Here is an 18,208-nt window from a genome sequence, read left to right as displayed (position 1 = left end):
GTGAGTAGGTTTACTCCATTTAGTCCCCCTGTCCTGCAGATGTGCTAAATTCGCCGACATACAGCAATCCTACTAACAATTCAGATTATAAACCCATCTCATCTCTGTCATTAGGCCTAGGCCTACTCATGTCTCTTGATTCATGGCTGCAATATCTGTCCTGTCCTGCAAGAGGCAGTGTGTAAATGGTTAACACACATGTGTGCCTGCCAGCAATATTTGGTAATTTGGTGGTGTTTGATACAGCAGCAGCCATGTCTTTCAAAATACTGAAATGGGCAGTGTAGGCCCTACAGTACATAACAAGGAAAGTTGTGGTTTTGACCAGCATAAGAAAACTCAATACACACACACACAAGCACACGTACACATACACAGTGGAGTGGTTTACATGCTCATACTGTTTATTGATCACTTTTGCACATATTGCACAGTGACGGCGGTAAGGAGCAAAGACTGAGTTGCATCACAAGCCCCACACAGATCATTTCTGTTGGGCCGTTTTTCTCTTGCTTGGTGGAAATAAAAGTGCTGTAAACTCAAGTTGGATAGCACCAGGTCGTCAGCCTGTGATCTTTGAGGTCTAACAAGCTGGGATTGGAATGCTAGGGTGTAGAGGCAGATTAAGCACAGGGGGAGAGGATGAGGAGGAGGCAGAGGAGGAGGATGAGGAGGAGGATGAGGAGGAGGCAGAGGAGGAGGAGGAGAGAGGATGAAGACGGCTATCCCTCTCACTGCTGGATCCGGCGCAGAGACTGGATCTGGAAAGTCTGAGCGTGGGAGCCCCACTCTCTGTAGTGTTTGTACTCGCCACCATGGCGATCACACTCCATGATGTACTGGTAACCACGGTATCCAGGGTACTGGTAGCAGACCCAGCTGAGGAAGGGGGAAATGAGCAGAGTGAATGAGCCAGTAGCAAGGTGACATGAAGCCCATTGCATGTTGTCTATATTGTCAGGGTAGATACAACATTGGTCTGAACCAACTTCTTTGTCAGTACTGCTTAGCCATATACACCTGATTAGATGACCAAATCTCACTAGCCAGTATGGAGAAGTCTTCAGTCACAATCACGACTGCACATTCAGTGGACATTCTCATTCAGTATTTTAATGCAAATTTGACCCATTTCCCTTAAAAAAATATGGTGGTAAAGCCTACATGTGACCCATTTTCAGTGTTTTTGTTTTTTTACAAATATTTCTCCCTCCCTAGAGGACCCGGAACAGAAGATGCACAGGCCTACTCACGCTCCACCCTGGACCTGCATGGATCCGATCTCATTATTGGGCCAGCCCATAGCCTGAAGAGAGGGGTAGTCATCGTTCATCTCCCACTGGCGGCCGATAAAGTTCTCCCCCTCAAAGACTACGATCTTGGACTCCTTGTGGTTCTGCTCGGGTGACAGAAAGACAAGAGATGTTTTGCCAGATAGTTCTGTTTCAGACAAGAAACATCTCTGTGGTACACAGAAGTAGCCAGACTTGGTGTTGTTTATACAAACTCGTGACAAACAGAAGCTTCTTGGTTTATCTTGGCTCTTTTTTTCCTTCCAGCATCAAATCGTCATAAGGGGACAAACTCACAGCAGAGCAGATTGGGCGGAAGGACATCAGCCTCTCAATGTGGTAGGCATTGCTTCCACTCCAGGACTCCCAGCGAGGATAGTCACCTCTTTCCAAGACAAACTGTTGCCCACAGAAACTGGAATGCTCATAGCCCGCCCAGCTACAGATACAGACAGATGCAAATATACCAGAATATGTACAAAACACTGAGGAGAATTTATTAAAATCTTTTTAAATTCAACTTCAATGTAACCTCCTGTGTGAGGTGGCTTTCAAAGCAACAGGAACACAAACAGGATATTATTGTGTCCTGTAACAGAACACTGTAGTATACTCTCTGTTACAGTCAATTGTGAATTAGAGTATAAAACAGTGTATGTGTTTAATTGTTGCAGTATGCTGTACCATATTATGTATTATCATCAAATGTACTTTTAAACTCTTTAAACAAATCCGTTGTCCTTATCTGGACACAGAGATGTGTTAAAAACAATGCAAGAAGCGTTGTTTTCAACACATTCGTTTTAAGAGTGCACAGTCCCATTGTGAATTAGGGTATAAAACAGTGTATGTGTAATTATTGTAGTATGCTAATGTAATGATTCTGGCTGGGAAGAGTGTGTTTGTGTGCAAAAGTAGTATAGAGAAACCTTCTGACTCACGCTCCACACTCCACCTTCAGAGAGCGGATGTTGTCATAGCCACACTCCATAATGTTCTGGCAAGACGCGGTGAACTCCATGCGCTTTCCTTGGAAGTTCTCCTGGTCATAGACTGTGATCTGGACACATGGGCACACATACAGTAGGTGCATATGGAGTGATTATGTGTGACAGCATACAAACAGGCAAAGAAAAAAGAAAACTCAACATTGTTGAGGTCAGGTTAGTTGTACGTAATGGCATGCAGACTGATGCAAGGAATATGCAAAGAAAACCTCTAGTCGGGGTCATATTGTTTGTGTCTATTATGTGAGTGGTTCCTGTTTTGTCTGTGTCGATAAATGCGCAAATGCTGACTCACCTTCCATGGTCCCATTGGCATGGGATTAGTTTGAGCCATGCTGTCCGATTTCTCAGTGTTGAATGACCTGTGTATCAGACACATTGATATACATACCGACATGCAAAAACACAAGCATACATAAGCATAGAAATATGATCAAGCATAAACCATAAGTGTGTTTATACAGTATGTATGCTACTTCAAAAAACACAAACTATCACAGAATGATTATGACAAAATTACTACAATTCCAATTGTAATAGACTATAACTATAAACAAACTAAACTGCTCACTCAAAAACAGATCTTTAAGTGCATGCCCTTTTTTCAAAGCCAAATTTAGATATAATTTGATATGCAAATGTTATTTTCAAAGTATTTTCAATCATTGTTAGCAAGTAGAGACACATAAGCCGTGAACATCAGTGCAAAACTAAGACAGAGCTGCTGTCTGTGAGGATGGAGTGAGATGTTTTGAGATGTATTTTGGTGAGGAGGAGGAAGAGCGAAAGAAGCCTCCTGTGTATTGTTTATCACGCTTTGGTCCCCAAAGATTTCTGTGCGTCAGCAAAATGCTAAATGGAAAATGTCAGCAATGGCTAAAAACAACTGAGGTGGAGGGCTTACCTGACCTACCCAAAAATAGCTGTGTGCATTCGGGGGGCTCCACACAACGGTCTCTTGACCCCCGGCACATGGGTCTATTTATACATGGCCTGGCTGAATGGTGTCCAGCACCACAGGCCCGGCAGGAGTCAGCACATTGCGACCAGCGGCATTGTTTCAGGCTGAGCCGCTGGCTTTAGTCCCCCTGCACAAAGCGGGCAGCCGTGTGGCACTGAGAGTGGAGGGCACGGTGCCCATTGCCAGGGTGGCATAAGTCTGGATCCCATGACGACTGCCACCATACATGCTTGAGTGGGAGGGAAGAAATGGCATGTGATGACGAGAAGAGGAAAATGGTGGTGGTGTGTTGTGTGTCTGACTTGTTTTCATCATAGCATGGGCCACATGCAGTTTATGGAGAAAATCTGTGTCCTGCAAAGCAGTTGACCTGTTCTAGTGTTTGTCCGAGCTGTTGATGAAGCCTCGTTCAAATCATGCCAACAACCTAGCCTTGAGCGAGTAATCAGTCTAAGCACATGCGAGTCCCCTCTCACCAAAAACCTTGCAATCACCCTGCGACATCCACCTCAACTGACCCCTCTCTGTCCGTCTCTCTCCCATTCTTACACGTGTGGCCGGCCGGCCCGCCCACACACACATGCATAGGCTCATACGCTCATACACACGTACATGCACGCCCGGTCGCCATCCATGCTCGGCCCACTCCTTTTCACGCTATGCAAAGCATCCTATTCATGCCCTGAGACAAGGCCATTGTGAGTCAGGCTGAATGAGGCGGTGTGAGGGGTGGGCCCAGAGGGACACCTATTCAAGACTCAGGGCCAGTATGGACTATGAAATATGCCTACTATGAATACTAATCATTCTTGTTATTTGGTGATAATAAGCCTTTGGGTGCAGCTAACTAACCACACACTGCACATTATTATTAATTTCCCATACTGTGACACACATAACCCCCCCCCCCCCCCCCCCCCCAGTCCACGAGCAGGTGAATGTGTCTCCCTCACCACACTTGCTTACTCCTGACTTGGACAGCAGGGTAAGAAATCAGCAAAATAGCAAAATAATCAGTTCAGGAGCTCAGTTAAAGCATGGAGCACAGTGCCAAAGAAGAGGGCCAAATTGTCATGCTCTGGCGCACTGGACATTGGCTCTTCGGGGCGGCTACTGTTGGGCTATGTGATTGAGGCCGCGCAGAGGGAACAAAACCCAGTGGTGCGCTGGCTGGGCAGTGGACACAATACTGGCAGCGCGCAAAAACAATAACAGTGATATTTCCTGCACAAAAGAGGGGATGGTGAGGAAGCTCCTGAGGTCAGCAAATCGCCCACCCAGCCACAAATTGGGAAGAGTGAGGGATAGAGAGGGGGACAGAAAGAAGGACAAAGAGAGGGATAGGGAGGGGGACAGGGAAAGAGATAGAGAGAGGGATAGAGAGACAGAGTGGCAGACAAGTGGGGTGGGAGAGAGGCAGGGACATAAATGGATGGACATAGAAAATAGAGAAGAAGAGAGAGGGATGGAAGAGAGGAAGACAGAGAAAAAGGGATGGAATGAGAGGAAGAAAAAGAGAGAGACAAAGAGAGAGATAGATAGAGAGAGGGGAGAGAGAGAAAGAGAGAGAGAGAAAGAGAACAAATAGAGCTTTACTGCTGATAGTGATACATGCACAGTGGAGGCCCGGGAACAAAGCGGTGCGCCGAGTCAGCAGTGCTGTGGGGATGAGCCCCAGTCACCACGCCCCCCTCCCTCCCCTCTCCCCTCTCCCCTCCCCTCCCCTCAACAACACAACCCTCCCGGCCAATGGCGCTGGGGGGGAGCCAGGGCCGCACGCAAAAGCCTCAGGATATATATGTATATATATAACCCCCACGCTGGCCTAGGCTGCGCACTTCACTTTGGGCCTCGCCCTCCTCTGCCTCCAGTCCTCCTCTTACATTCCAGTCCTCTGTACCTGACTACAGCGTGTTTCGGTGAGACTTGTGCTCGTGGTGGGGATTTTTTCACGCGAGGGAGAGGGCGGGGGGGGGGGATGGGAGGGGGAGTTGGATCGCGAGGTTGCCAGGGGAGCCAGCGACCGCCAAAAAAAGGGACGCCTTCCCTTGCTATGCTTTGACTGGATATGAAGTTGTCACTGCTCATGGGGGGAACCTGAGGAGGAATGACATGTCACCACATTTTTAAACTGGGACCAGTGGCGAGGGTTACTGTGGAGAGATACTGTGATGTTTGTGGTCCACAGCAACTTGTAAATAGGACCTGCCATGACTGACCGGCCATCTTGTTTGTTTGCAGTGGCCGCTGTAAAGCTGTCATGGTCCATGATTTGGACTGACACTTAGCCAATGTTCTGAACTATGTACAGAACTAAACAACAGTCCGGGAGAGGCTAAGAGAGAGTAATTTGTTTTCTGCATAGGAAGGTGCATAGTGATGGAAGAGCATTCACAGTCAATAGCAGTAGCCTACTACCATCCTACTGTCATCCTCATTTTTTTGTATCCTATTGATGTTCACATTTTACATTTTTGATTGAACTGCAACATAGGCGTGATTCACTGATTTGTTAAGTGACTGTACATTTTTCAGATATGACGGTCAGCCTTCACTGTTTGAATTCTATTATAATGGACATTATGCAGTCAGTTTTTAGGCCACGCTCTCCCAATGCTGCAAATAAATGGGTCATTCAAATGCAGTTTTCATCACAGTAGAGTCAAAAGGAAACTTCTAGATTTTCCGACCTGGGCCGTATTTCTAGGTCCAAGATTTTGGTACAAAAGACAAAACTGATGTTTTGAACCTGAAAAAATCCCAAAATAGAGCCCAGGTTGAATACTTTTGAAGTGATATGAGTAAATGAGTGTTTGCTGTATTACTATTCTCTTTCTCTCTGTAACGTTGCTCTCTCTCACGTATCCCTTCTCTCTGTTTGGCCACAGCTTCAGCCATGTCTCACTCCGCTGTCCAGGGAAGCATCGGGAGCCACTCGGCCATGGGTTTCCGCTCCCACAAAGTAGGTCAACTGTGTCCCCACCAACAGGCATATACTGTATGTACGCAAACACACACACACACAAACACACACACACACACACACACAGACACACACATACACACACACACACACACACACACAGACACACACACACACACACATATTCACGCCACACTTATAATATTGCACAGCATTGATTATTATTACTCTCATATTTGGATACACAAATACACACCAGTACACTTTCAGCAATGAATGTAAGAAACTGTTGGGAAATGAGGGGACAGGGAACTGTAGAAGCATGACAGCTGTGACGTTGGTTATCTCCATCCTCAGATTTACCTCTATGAGTTTGAGAATTTCCAAGGCCGCAGGATGGAGCTGACTAATGAAAATCGTAACCTGTGCGAGAAAGGCCTCGACAGAATCGGCTCCATCAGAGTGGAGTGTGGCCCGTAAGTCTTTACCAGTGTCATCCCAGAGAACCGGAGTGAACACATTTCTATTTCATATAGTAGGACATATTGGATCACTGACCAATGCCAGGACTACCCCTGGTACCATTCATTACATCAGGAATTGCCACCGTAGTTATCAAAATGTAAAAATGTGTTTTTCTGTTTTAGTGAAGAGCTCATTTTTCTTTCCTGTGTATGAATTGATATGGGGAAGAGGCTGTGTTTTGATGGGGCCTTGTCTCTTGCAGTTGGGTGGGCTATGAGCAGCAGAACCTGACTGGTGAGATGTTCATGCTGGAGAAAGGAGAGTATCCCCGCTGGGACACCTGGTCCAACAGCTACAGGTGTGATCGCCTCATGTCCATCAGACCCGTCCGCATGGTGAGCACAGCACAGAGACCATCCATCTTGAACGATGATCAAAATATCAAAATACCAATTAATAATCACAAGGAGATATATTTTACATTGACCGTTGTATTCTAAACATTATCCCAAAATGTCAATTTCCTAGTCCGGAACACTGTTACTGATATTCTTGTCATTTCAGGACACTCAAGATCATAAGATCTGCCTGTTTGAGTGCATGAACTTTGAGGGACGCAAAATGGAGGTCTGCGATGAGGATATCCCCAGCCTGTGGTCTTATGGCTTCCAGGATAGAGTTGCCAGCATCCAGGTCCTTGGTGGAACGTAAGCCCCCCCCCCCCCCCCCCCCCCCCTTGTTTTGTTATCATTGTCATAATCAGCATTGCATGACAAAAGACCCTTTTTCACCCGGTCGGCTGTTCTGATTGATCTCTGTGCAGGTGGGTTGGATACCAGTACCCTGGTTATCGTGGTTACCAGTACGTGTTCGAGTGTGGACCCTTCAAGCACTGGAATGAGTGGGGCGCACACCACCCCCAGATTCAGTCGATACGCAGAGTGAGGGACATGCAGACACACCGCCGCGGCTGTTTCGAGATGAACCCATAAGAGGACAGTGGTTGCGCACAACTGGACAGAGGGACAAGGCCCTGTAGGAGGTGACCCCCCCCCAGCAAAAACCTCCAGTCTTCTCAAGAGCTGTTACCTTTTTTTTTTAAGTGCCCTCTATCACTTTTATCAGTTCTATATTAAAGCGATTTTGGGAATCAGTCATAACACTGCCTTAGCAGTATGGGGGTGGTAACTGACAAATACCGGAAGACTTAGAAAATACTGGTAATAGTGATGGAACATGTTCTTTGTTGCAACCATAGAATTATATTATTGGACACAGATTTGGTATTTTCCACAATATTACAACTCTTTTAACCAAAACAGTAGATCTTTAGTTTTGTTTATTACTTTGTTCATATTACAGCACCCCCTTTCTTTAAACTTTTATACACCTTTTTTTCTCTTTTACATTTCTTAACTATATTCTAATTTATTTGATTATACCAATTAAGTGAAAGGCTTTTCCATGCAATAATGTCATAAGGGTTTTGGCCCATTTTCGAGCCAATGTAGATCTTCTCAAAGCAGGCCTCACCGCCCTGACAGATCACTGTAGTGAGCACAATCACCCAAAAGAGGGCACTGTTCTGCCGCCCTGTTTTCAGATGTGGCCCAGATTTACCCCAAAGTCACATTTGCCACTTTAGAAACCCCCAAATGAGACATTACCATGAGAAGTTTGCGTCATCGGATGGGCTCCACCAGGTTCGTATGGAGCTCGCAAACTCGTAATGACCTCATATGTCTGCTGCTGGGGATATTTGTAAATGCCACTTTCAGTGGAGGGGTCGCCGGATGGTGGAGTGCGTGTTTTCCGTGGACAGACTTTACACTCCCCTGTGACTGGCTGATCCTGCGGTTATGTTACACTGTATCTTTCTCAGGGATGCTGGCATCTGGAAAGCAACTTTCCTAAATGATAATAAAGATTTCAAACCTTAGAAATGACAAAGTCATATACTGTTCCCTCTGTAGCCTATTTGTTGTATCAACAAGTTGAATGTTTCAATTTAAAAACATCTTCAAAGTAGGTCTTCAACATCAGAAGCCTATACGGTAAAAAAAAAAAAAAATGCTAGAGTCCTGCCCATTGGCTTTACCATTACACAAGACCTGCCGTTCTATTAGGCCTAATGGTAAATTCAATTAACCTCACTATCATCGGAACTTAATAGTTCTCAGTCTGAGAGAGAAGTAGCCTGTGCGTGATGCTGAAATGTCAATTTTGGTCCACCTATACACACAGTGGAGCACCAACGCCTGCTTCCTTCCTTCCACCACAATAGCGCTGCCAGTGCTCATCTCGACACCGCTAACAGCACTAGAGACGAGCAGATGCGCCAACGAGTAGCCGACGGTTTAAAGGACGGGAGGATTTAAATTAAATACTGTGTGAAGCAACGGCTGATCCTTCGTGGGAGGGGGTAGACTCGGTATCCTTAGCAGCCTGAGAGGGGGAGGAGGTGCAGAGAATGAGCTATTCTTGTACCAGCAGAGAGGCTGTATGTAATAGCCAGGACGCGTCAAGCGCCAGTGTTTCGTTAAACGGTCATAGTAGTTGCAGCGGGAGTGGAGGTATCGACAGCAACACTACCATCGTCAACAGTCCGTCGGAACCGGACCCCGAGTCGCAAGCGGCAATGAAAGTGAAGACAGGGTGCAACGCAACAGACGCGGGGGTCCCGGCTACAACAGAGGAGGAATTGGTTAAAAATAGTGTCATAACCCCGGAGGATGTATTGGGATTACCGAATATCACAACGAGTAAGTGACGCCTGTCTGTAAAATGTCATCATTGAAGGCGCGCGCTCAGCTTTGGTTCATTTCTAATAGTTTAACGACCTGCAAACCTGCAAACCAAAAGTGCTTAACCTGGTGTGTCACGCCAGTGAAGTGTAACACATCCTTGTGGCTATAGGCGAATTGATCTCTAATGTTTCGTGCCTTTTGTTGTCATAACGCAACCCTGAACATCAACACAACCATGAGGATTGAACAGTATTGATAGTGATGGAGAAGGGGATTAGTGAAGGACTAAAACACCATAGCCTTATGCAGATGGTTGTTTGACCTTTTGTCTATTAGTCTAGATCATATAGTACATTGACATTCATATGTAATTGCATGCTTTACCTGGCAGTAGATTGAATATTTAGTGACCTTTTTAAAGTTGAGAATTGCGTGCTGTGTGTGTGTGTGTGTGTGTGTGTGTGTGTGTGTGTGTGTGTGTGTGTGTGTGTGTGTGTGTGTGTGTGTGTGTGAGAGAGAGAGAGAGAGAGATAGAGAGAGAAGGGGTGTGTGTGTGTGTGTGTGTGTGTGTGTGTGTGTGTGTGTGTGTCTGTCAAGTTGCCCAGACACGGTTGGGTAACAGGTATTTTGTGCAACTTACAATCCATTAAGGAACTTAACACAATGTCATTCTCATTGTCAGTTCATCTAACATTTGAGGAGATTCTCAAGCACATTCAAAAATACTATAGCCTTAGACCTCACTGTTAATTCATTAACTTATTATTAGTCATCTTCATTTGTATATTGGCCTATCTGTCTGGTTATGGTCAGAGCATATATGGAATACCCAATACTCAATGTTTACATTAGCTGCCTAATTCACCAATGGCTCTGCAAAAAAAATTAAAATAAAAGACCTCGCAAAGCTCAGTGACTTTGTGATTGGTCTTCCAAGTGAAACCGAGGGCAAAGAGATTCCACTGACCATGTTCAATTGGCCATGCATAAAGAGTCTCGCTGAAGAAGGATGAACAGTGATATGGCTGTATAGGCCATTTGTAATGGCTTAACCTGAATAATGGCATTAATTCAGCAACAGTTGCTCTCTTGCATGTCTTGTATCACTTAATTGTATCACCCAGCAGTCATAACATCACTTTGTATTTTTTCCCTGTTCCTTATGTATATTGCTGGAGCAGAACTCAAAGGAAGTAAAGTTAGGGAATGCCGTCATTCAAAAAAACACACACACATACTCACAAACAATACAGCCCCCCCCCCCCCCCCCCACCTTCATTTCCTGGCAACTGTGCTCAATTTGATATGGTTTCACTCTTCCACACAGAGTAAAAATGGCATATTAAAAAGCAACTTTATATACAATATGAAAGACTGCACTAATTCCGTAGCCTTTTGGGGCAGAGTATGTCATATAAAGGGTTCTATTTGGAAGCTCACTGTGAAACTGACAGAAATTATTTTTGCAGTGTTTTCATGGGCCATAGCAGTATGTCTGTGTGTGGTGTGCGTGCGGAGAGAGCCAGCAGATGTTGTGTCACATAGACGATTTCGCCATTGTATGTCAGAGGAGTATAGGGCAGAACCATAAAGCTCTCTCGTTTGTGTGCAATTTGACACATGGAAGGCCGGGCTGAAGCCTGTCTGTATACTGTGTGCAGATCGAAGAGGCATGGCAAGTATACAGACAGGGACAGGGTCTGAGATTGATACAGTGATGTGCTTAGAATATATTACATATGCAGCATACATGTTGTATAGTTTATTCAGCTCTAAAAATTATATATATGATGATGACTGAATGTGGAATGTGCTTGCAAACATTAGAGACATAACATCATACAGGCAGATATCATTGTAAAATGACTAGTTTGAAGGGATCTGTTTCATTGCTCTCAATTTCAGTCCCTCGTGAAAACGAATACCTTCAGTATTCAAAGGAATTAAATCATGCAAACACATTTAAAAATCTAATTAAGCTTATAGACACAGGGAGCGAAGGGTCCGTCGGTGGGTAATATGTCTTCTCGACTACATGTTAGTGATTACATAACTCCCACAGAACAGTTACTGTAGAGGAGAGATTTCAATTTTCTTGGACTAATGCTGATATTTATCAAATCGGATGATAGCATGATGTCTGTAGCCACATCCTGTCTCCGCTACAGAACTTTCAAAGTGCTTAATTAATTTCAGGCAGTCATGTCTTGGCCTCAAATGGCCTCTTGTAATGAGAGCTGACCCGAGTTCCCCAAACACACATGCACACACACACACACACACACACACACACACACAAACACACACAATCTCACACTTCCATTTCAAGGGCAGTATCACTGTGGGTGTGTGTTGAAGGGCAGCACCTGGAGCAAATTACCCATTTTTCTCTGTTACGGATCGGAACAGAGATATTTGATGGTGCACAATCATTTGTTTCAGCAAATATTGTGAAAAAAGTAAAAAACTCATCTTCCCCCTAGTTTCATGTTTACAAAAAATGCTTTTAAGCATTCACCAATAATCTCATAAATGTATGCCTTGGAGGGGCTACCAAAGATATTTGCATGTAAACAGTGCATAGGACTGTGCATTCATGCCAGCCTCCTCATTTATTCCGCGGAGACCTTTGTCAACGTTTAACACTCAAGTGCTATTAGACCTCTGGGAGACGTTTTTAATTCACAGTGCAGTGATCATCATCTCAACTGAACGCCAGCGAGGCCTGACCACATACTAGGATCAGGGCCAGAGCTCACCATGCACATCCTGTGTGATGAAAGACGTTTAAACGCTTAAACCATTTCTTTCACACTTAGTATTAAGAGATCAGGCCGCACTGGCTGCTAATTTGAAAAGAGAAGGCGGCTCTGTTCACTGGCCTGGTTGGTAGCATATCCCAAGGATCGGAAATGCCTCTTTGACAGTTGGAAAAATGGTACTGTTAGTCCTGCCCTACTACAGGATAAGTGTTTAGCAAGGTTACTCAGCTGAATTAATTTCAGTATCCCTGTGATATCCTTGTTAGTGATGCAGGGTGATCTCATTCACATCTACATTTACATTGTAAACACCATCCACAGTGTTTGTATTGTAAATGTTATTAGAGCAATAGAACAGTGGTACATTTGTATTAATTTCATTTTCATTATCCTTCTGTATACACATCAGTAGTGCCTCAAATAGTGTGAATCTAAACCCACTTGAACGACCCTTTGCCTTTCTCTGGGTGATGCCGCCCCGAGAAGCCAGTGGAGTGGTGAATTGTTTTGCTACAGGCCGCCTGTCAGGGAGATAACGCTCGTGCTCGGGCAACCCACTGAAATGCCAGTCGTCGGGCCCGGGGGAAGGAGGGCTTTGTCTTGGCTCCGCTCGCCATGCCCCGAAAACATCAAACTTGTTTCACTCGCTTCGCCCCTTTCTCTGTTTCCTGACTGGACTGGGCTGCTCTGCCTTTGGTTGAATGACTGAGTGAGAATAAATGGCTATAACCTCATCATCGTTCCATTCCCAGCCAGTAGGCCTACAGGCGATTTATTCCCATTAATGTTTTCTTTTATACGAGTGACATTTTCCCTTTTGAGGATACTAGAAGTTATTTAACCATCTGGGAGTTTTAAGATTGATCTTAAATCTACTCTTCTCTTAGCTCACTCTGTCAGTCCCCAAAAGTACTCCTGATTGGATACTATGCCTCTGCTAATAAGATAGCAATATGAGGATGAATTCACTTGCCACATGATCCAGAAAAGGTGGCCTGCATCAATGTGAGTATGTGAGAACTGAAATATTGCGTGTGCCAATTCTCTGAAGCAAAAGGAAGTCGCTGGGGTTGTTTCATAACCCAAATAGCTCGGCTGAGCAACAAGCTGCTTGACTTTAATACAAGCATGACCAAATCAAGTGTCCAGTACTTAGCTACAGTATGAAGCCACGAAGCCACAGATACATCTATATACAGTAGTAACACCAGTGTGACATGAAGGCCCTGCTGTTTAGTGTCATTCTGTCAGTTGTACACCCTCGTCTGATGGAGGACATAGTGTGACCTTTCTCATGACAAGAGCAGCACAATAGAGGCCACAGACCACAGTGCTATAGCTGTGAATTTAGTTAGGGCTCTCGCTCTGCTGCAGACGCACGCTGCCTCTAACCACCAGCTGACTCATCCGAGCGTTTTTTGGTCGAGTTTTGTGAAAAGAGAAGCAGAGGTCTGAAACGCTATCTCCTCCCTGACAGACGGGAAATGCATTCTCTTGCCTCCACAGGCAAAGCTGTCTTTTATGCACAGCGACGTCATGAGACTCAGCTATTCAATAGATGCAATCAGCCATCAGAGAGTTTGCATGAACAACAAAACAACTAGACATCTCCCAGCCATATAGGCCCATGAACATTGCCATACTTATAGCTACTTACAAGGTATCCAAATATGTGTATATACAGTGTGTGTGTGTGTGTGTGTGTGTGTGTGTGTGTGTGTGTGTGTGTGTGTGTGTGTGTGTGTGTTCAAGGTTTATGGTGGTTGCCTGTTCACTGAGCTATCTCTATGTCTAAAGAAAGCCTGTGGCTGAGGCTCTAACTCCTGACTAATCACCTGGATTATAGTCTATAAATGGCTTCTGCTCTTGATTAAGGCCACTCTCAGTTCATTTTGTCACCAGATGGATCCCCTGTGTGGATGGCAAGGTCCAATTGTTCTCCTGTGTCTTCACAACCAGACGTCTAGAGAACAGAAATGTCTTTCAGCGTGTTTTCTTCAATTAAGTTGATTCCATTGAATAATGATTACTCTGCTCTTAATATGTTCTTTTTTTAGTTTAACATAAGCATCCTCTTTCTATTATTCAAGATGTGAAAAACGGAGCTGTGTTATTAGGCTATTTTATTTGTTTACCTCAATACGCAGGTGGTGAGGGAAAGCAGGCAGATATTCCGTCTTGGCATCAGAAAGCGCGTTGCTAGGTGACAGTGTTAGAGGAAGTGAAGTGTGGCAGCACTCAGGTTATGAATATGAGCCAGATCAACGATAACACTCAGAGCTGTCAACTACCTCTCTGTAATATGCAGGCCCACTTCAACCAGTACACAATAGGGCAAGTGGCTGGTGTTAAGGTGAAATACAAAAAAAAACCCCATCTGTATGGACACTCAGAGACATGATGTTGTGTAATTTAAGCTTTTTGCAGAAAGGTTTCACAGGAATTGTCCATGGAAATGGCCTTTGATATTTAAAATGTCGCCACCATATAAAAAGCAAACTAGGACCTGGTTGTTTAGATCTCTACTTTCAGCTCATTACCTCTGATGAATCATCTCTTGCCCATAGAGGCAGAATTTAAAAAAAAAAAAATATATATATATAGATACTTGCCTGTTTGAAAGAGGAAGACTGTTTCAGTGTTATTGTTCGTAACCACACTGTACTCATTTGAAAATCAAAAGAACATAGTGAGGTCTCCCCAAATCAATTGGTTAGCCTGTCCTCATGAGTTGTTGATCAGATAGGATTGGTGGTTTTCGAGACACCACCTATTAGATACCATTTCACATTCCATTTGTCCACCTTTCGAATAGCATCCATGTAATGTCTGTTATTCCCCCACTTCTTCCACACAATGGAGATTGTTATCATCAGCTGCTGTAGCTGCAGCCAATAGCCTATTTGATCATATTTTAGGATGTGATTCATGTCAGGGGTTGAGGAGAATCTGGATCTGTTGTGTGATGTCAAAGCCGGGTGCTCATAGGGCCTCCTGCCAGAAACAGCTCCACTCCCCAGTCACTTCAGCACCACAGGGTTTCTTCAAATCAGCCCAAGGACAATGTCATCATTAGCCAGGGCTTGGGCTCACCAATGGTTGGCTGATTACGGAGAATCAAGGGACTGTCACTGTAAGAGCATTAAAGTATGTAACTTCAGCTGTCAGTCTTTTCAACGTATTGACGTCCCCTTATCCTGAATGAATAGATGGGTTCACAGTGGACAATAAGGATTGCAGTAATCAAGCTTTTACTTTGGAAGCTGACGTTTGCTGCTGGTACTTTCTTGACTTTAGTGATTAACTTCACTCTCATGTTAGACATCTTTTGTATTTTGTTTTTCCATCTGTTTCATTCATTATCTTTTATATCGTTAAAAACATTCTTATTTAGGCCTATGTGCTACCGCATCTGAGTCAGGATGCCAAGCCAGTTAGCTATTATGATCACTGAGAAAAGGTTGCTGAGACTCATTGACAGACTCACTGCATGATGATATCACTATGGTGACAGGAGATGCCATGAGAGCCAAGCGCCCCAGGCATGAGAGTGCTGCTTAGCGCTGAAGTAGGACTTCAAGTGTCAGGGCCGATCATGACCAAGGCATGGGTATAGTGTCAGTTAAACAAGGACCCTTGGAATTTAGTGGATCTTGGCTTGTAGAAATGCATATCTATCTTCACCACCAGTTTTTTTTTTTTTTTTTTTAAATGAACCCCTGCAACCTTTTCTTGTATTTGTCACTGTGTGTTTGTTACCAAGGAGCCCCTGGTGAATTACAGTGGGTGTTGCACTCTCCCTTTTATCTATTAATTCTCCGATAATATTCCTGAAATGATTTGTAGGTCATGTTAGAGTAAAGTGTACAAATGCTCATTACTTCTTGCTGTGGAGTACGGAATGCTTTGAAGCTGTTTCAAGCTCAACACAAGAGCAATTGTTTGTTGGCGTTTAAGCAGGGGATCTACTTACATTCATAAATCTCTTCATTGGCATTCTAGCAAGCATGTGATGGCCTGTCTTCTTGCTGTCTCACTCCTCCATACTTACCTCCCCGGCTCTGAAAATACACACACATTATGTAGGCTATACACACACAGTGTGTGTGTGTGTGTGTGTGTGTGTGTGTGTGTGTCTAAGAGAGACAGAGAGAGAGAGAGAGAGAGAGAGAGAGATTACATGCATAGTGTTATCTAATGGCCATTTTGTTGTCCTCTAAAGCTTTTGAGAGCTGAGAGCCAAAAGGCATCTGCTGTGAGGAAGTGAGGTAACGAGTTTCCAAAAAAGGGAGAAAGTTACCCATAAACCAAAAAAATAGCCTACTTAATGATAATGTTGTCAAAAAAGGAGATCACTACAACAAGAATGTGAACAATTTAAGTCTGTCATTTCTTGGTGAAGAGGATTTGAAAGCACATCAGGGGATGGCAATAAACTTAATAGAATGGCCATTAAGAATGTGACTTCTATAGTTGAAGTTCTAAAAATGAAAATGTTTCTTATTTTAATATCAATAAGAACAGCTTGAAACTCAGAAAATGCCTGAGCCCCAATGCCTTCAAGAAACACCACTGCCTTGCCCTTCAACAAAAAAGCAATTTCATTAATTCATCACACAAGAGAGCCATCTGAAAGCCCACCGACGCTAGCAGATATGTGTCCTGTGACTAGGCTTCTCCACATGGCAGGAATAGGCAGCAGGAAGGCTAAAAATACAGAGTGATTGGCTAGAGCCAGTTGAGCCCATCTGTTCGTTAACCTGAAGGAAGAGAGAGGCTTTTTTAGTGGGCAGGTTTTTCGTGATCTCAGCAGATCCAGCTTTTAACTCAGCAAAATCAGCTTTCGTTTAACAGCACTGAAGGCCCACTGTGGGCTGATCATCATCATCATCATCATCATCGTCATCGTCGTCATTGTCGTCATCATCAGGGTCTGCTGGTAGATCTCCATCAGTATGATATTAGCAGATAGCACAGAGGGAGAGAGGGATATGTCAAAACCCTGGAGTTTCCTCAAATCCCCTTAGCATCTTCCAATCTGTACCATGTGACGATGAAACAATGTAAGCCTCTTAGGGGTAATCCAACCACACGGAGGAGAGGGGAAGAGAGCGGCGCGGGCAGCCAGCGTTTCACACGCTGCCCGCCTGCCCGCCACTGATAGGACAGCCAGGGACAGGAAGCCAGCTGTCCACCCTGGGGGAAGAAGGCCTCTCTCACCACTGACCACTCCCCTTCACTGCAACTGCGTGCCAAAATGTTCCCTACGCACTGTCCAGCCACTTCCCTCAGTTAGGAAAGCCATGCTTTGGTGAAATTTATTAATAGATATAAGAAGTGTTCATTTTATGGGAAGTGTTATTCACTATTTATTTGAGAAGCAGTCCTTGGCATCCAAAGACATGTTGCAACTAGATATACTTTGAATAGGGCTAGATATTCAAATAAAATGAAATTGGTAATTTCCCATAATGAGGTCAAATATACAAAATAGGCATATACTGTAGCAAAAACTGTCCTGAACATTGTCACTCCATAGCCTACATGCAACATATCATAGTCTAGCTCCTAACAGTGTATAATTCCATACCAGGCAGCCTTTTTATCTCACCTTATTTGCACTTCAGCCTATTGCACCTTTGAGTGTTACATATATTCGATATACGGTATATTCCTGTCTGCACTCGCTAGTCGTGGTTGGAAACGTGTGAGAAATTTTGTAGACTGAACAAAAACAATGATTCTGCATTTTCTGCTCAGTATTTCTATATCTCTAAAATATGTTCAAAACAAAACAGTTTCTGGGGTTGGCCCAGGAGGGCCCAATCTGAATTGACATGGAAAGAACTGCATCAATAACTTTGCTTTTTGTTGTTGTTGTTTCAGATTATCTATGTGGACCAGAAAATAATGTACACAACATTGACTTCACACGGTTCAAGATCCGTGACATGGAGACCGGCATGGTTCTCTTCGAGATAACAAAACCTCCTGTCCCAGGTGAGCGCCAGGCCTGTTGTCTCCGTTCCCTTTTTGACCACCTATTCATAC

General features: G+C 44.2%; 3 protein-coding genes across 5 annotated transcripts in view; 2 read left to right on the top strand and 1 right to left on the bottom strand.

Moving 5' to 3' along the window:
- Positions 1-383: 383 nt before the first annotated feature.
- cryba1a (crystallin, beta A1a) lies at positions 384-3,290 on the bottom strand. Of its 2 annotated transcripts, none has more exons than XM_062552500.1 (6): positions 3,204-3,290; positions 2,595-2,661; positions 2,234-2,352; positions 1,590-1,731; positions 1,254-1,396; positions 384-879 (listed from the first exon to the last, which is right to left on the bottom strand). In XM_062552500.1, exons 2-6 carry the CDS (start codon positions 2,631-2,633, stop codon positions 732-734), a joined length of 591 nt encoding a protein of 196 aa, XP_062408484.1. In that variant the 5' UTR covers positions 2,634-2,661; positions 3,204-3,290; the 3' UTR covers positions 384-731. The 2 variants fall into 2 exon arrangements, with proteins under 2 accessions (XP_062408484.1, XP_062408483.1); XM_062552499.1 differs by having other exon boundaries at positions 3,213-3,251.
- A 1,805-nt stretch (positions 3,291-5,095) lies between these two features.
- On the top strand, positions 5,096-8,602 carry crybb1l3 (crystallin, beta B1, like 3). 2 transcript variants are annotated; one of them, XM_062552523.1, is made up of 6 exons: positions 5,096-5,179; positions 6,149-6,222; positions 6,541-6,659; positions 6,911-7,043; positions 7,213-7,355; positions 7,472-8,602. In XM_062552523.1, exons 2-6 carry the CDS (start codon positions 6,157-6,159, stop codon positions 7,638-7,640), a joined length of 630 nt encoding a protein of 209 aa, XP_062408507.1. In that variant the 5' UTR covers positions 5,096-5,179; positions 6,149-6,156; the 3' UTR covers positions 7,641-8,602. The 2 variants fall into 2 exon arrangements, with proteins under 2 accessions (XP_062408507.1, XP_062408506.1); XM_062552522.1 differs by having other exon boundaries at positions 6,149-6,258.
- A 360-nt stretch (positions 8,603-8,962) lies between these two features.
- Positions 8,963-18,208, top strand: part of unc119a (unc-119 homolog a (C. elegans)) — a 14,119-nt gene continuing 4,873 nt past the window's right edge. The window contains exons 1-2 of the mRNA XM_062553019.1: positions 8,963-9,410; positions 18,044-18,157. Coding sequence (XP_062409003.1) covers positions 9,119-9,410; positions 18,044-18,157 — 406 coding nt within the window. The 5' untranslated portion in view covers positions 8,963-9,118. The remainder of the gene's footprint in view (positions 9,411-18,043; positions 18,158-18,208) is intronic.

Source organism: Sardina pilchardus, chromosome 13 (assembly GCF_963854185.1).
Source record: "Sardina pilchardus chromosome 13, fSarPil1.1, whole genome shotgun sequence".
NCBI lineage: Eukaryota > Metazoa > Chordata > Actinopteri > Clupeiformes > Clupeidae > Sardina > Sardina pilchardus.
The sequence above is the reverse complement of the archived record's forward strand: the minus strand, read 5'-3'. Positions and strand labels throughout refer to the sequence as shown.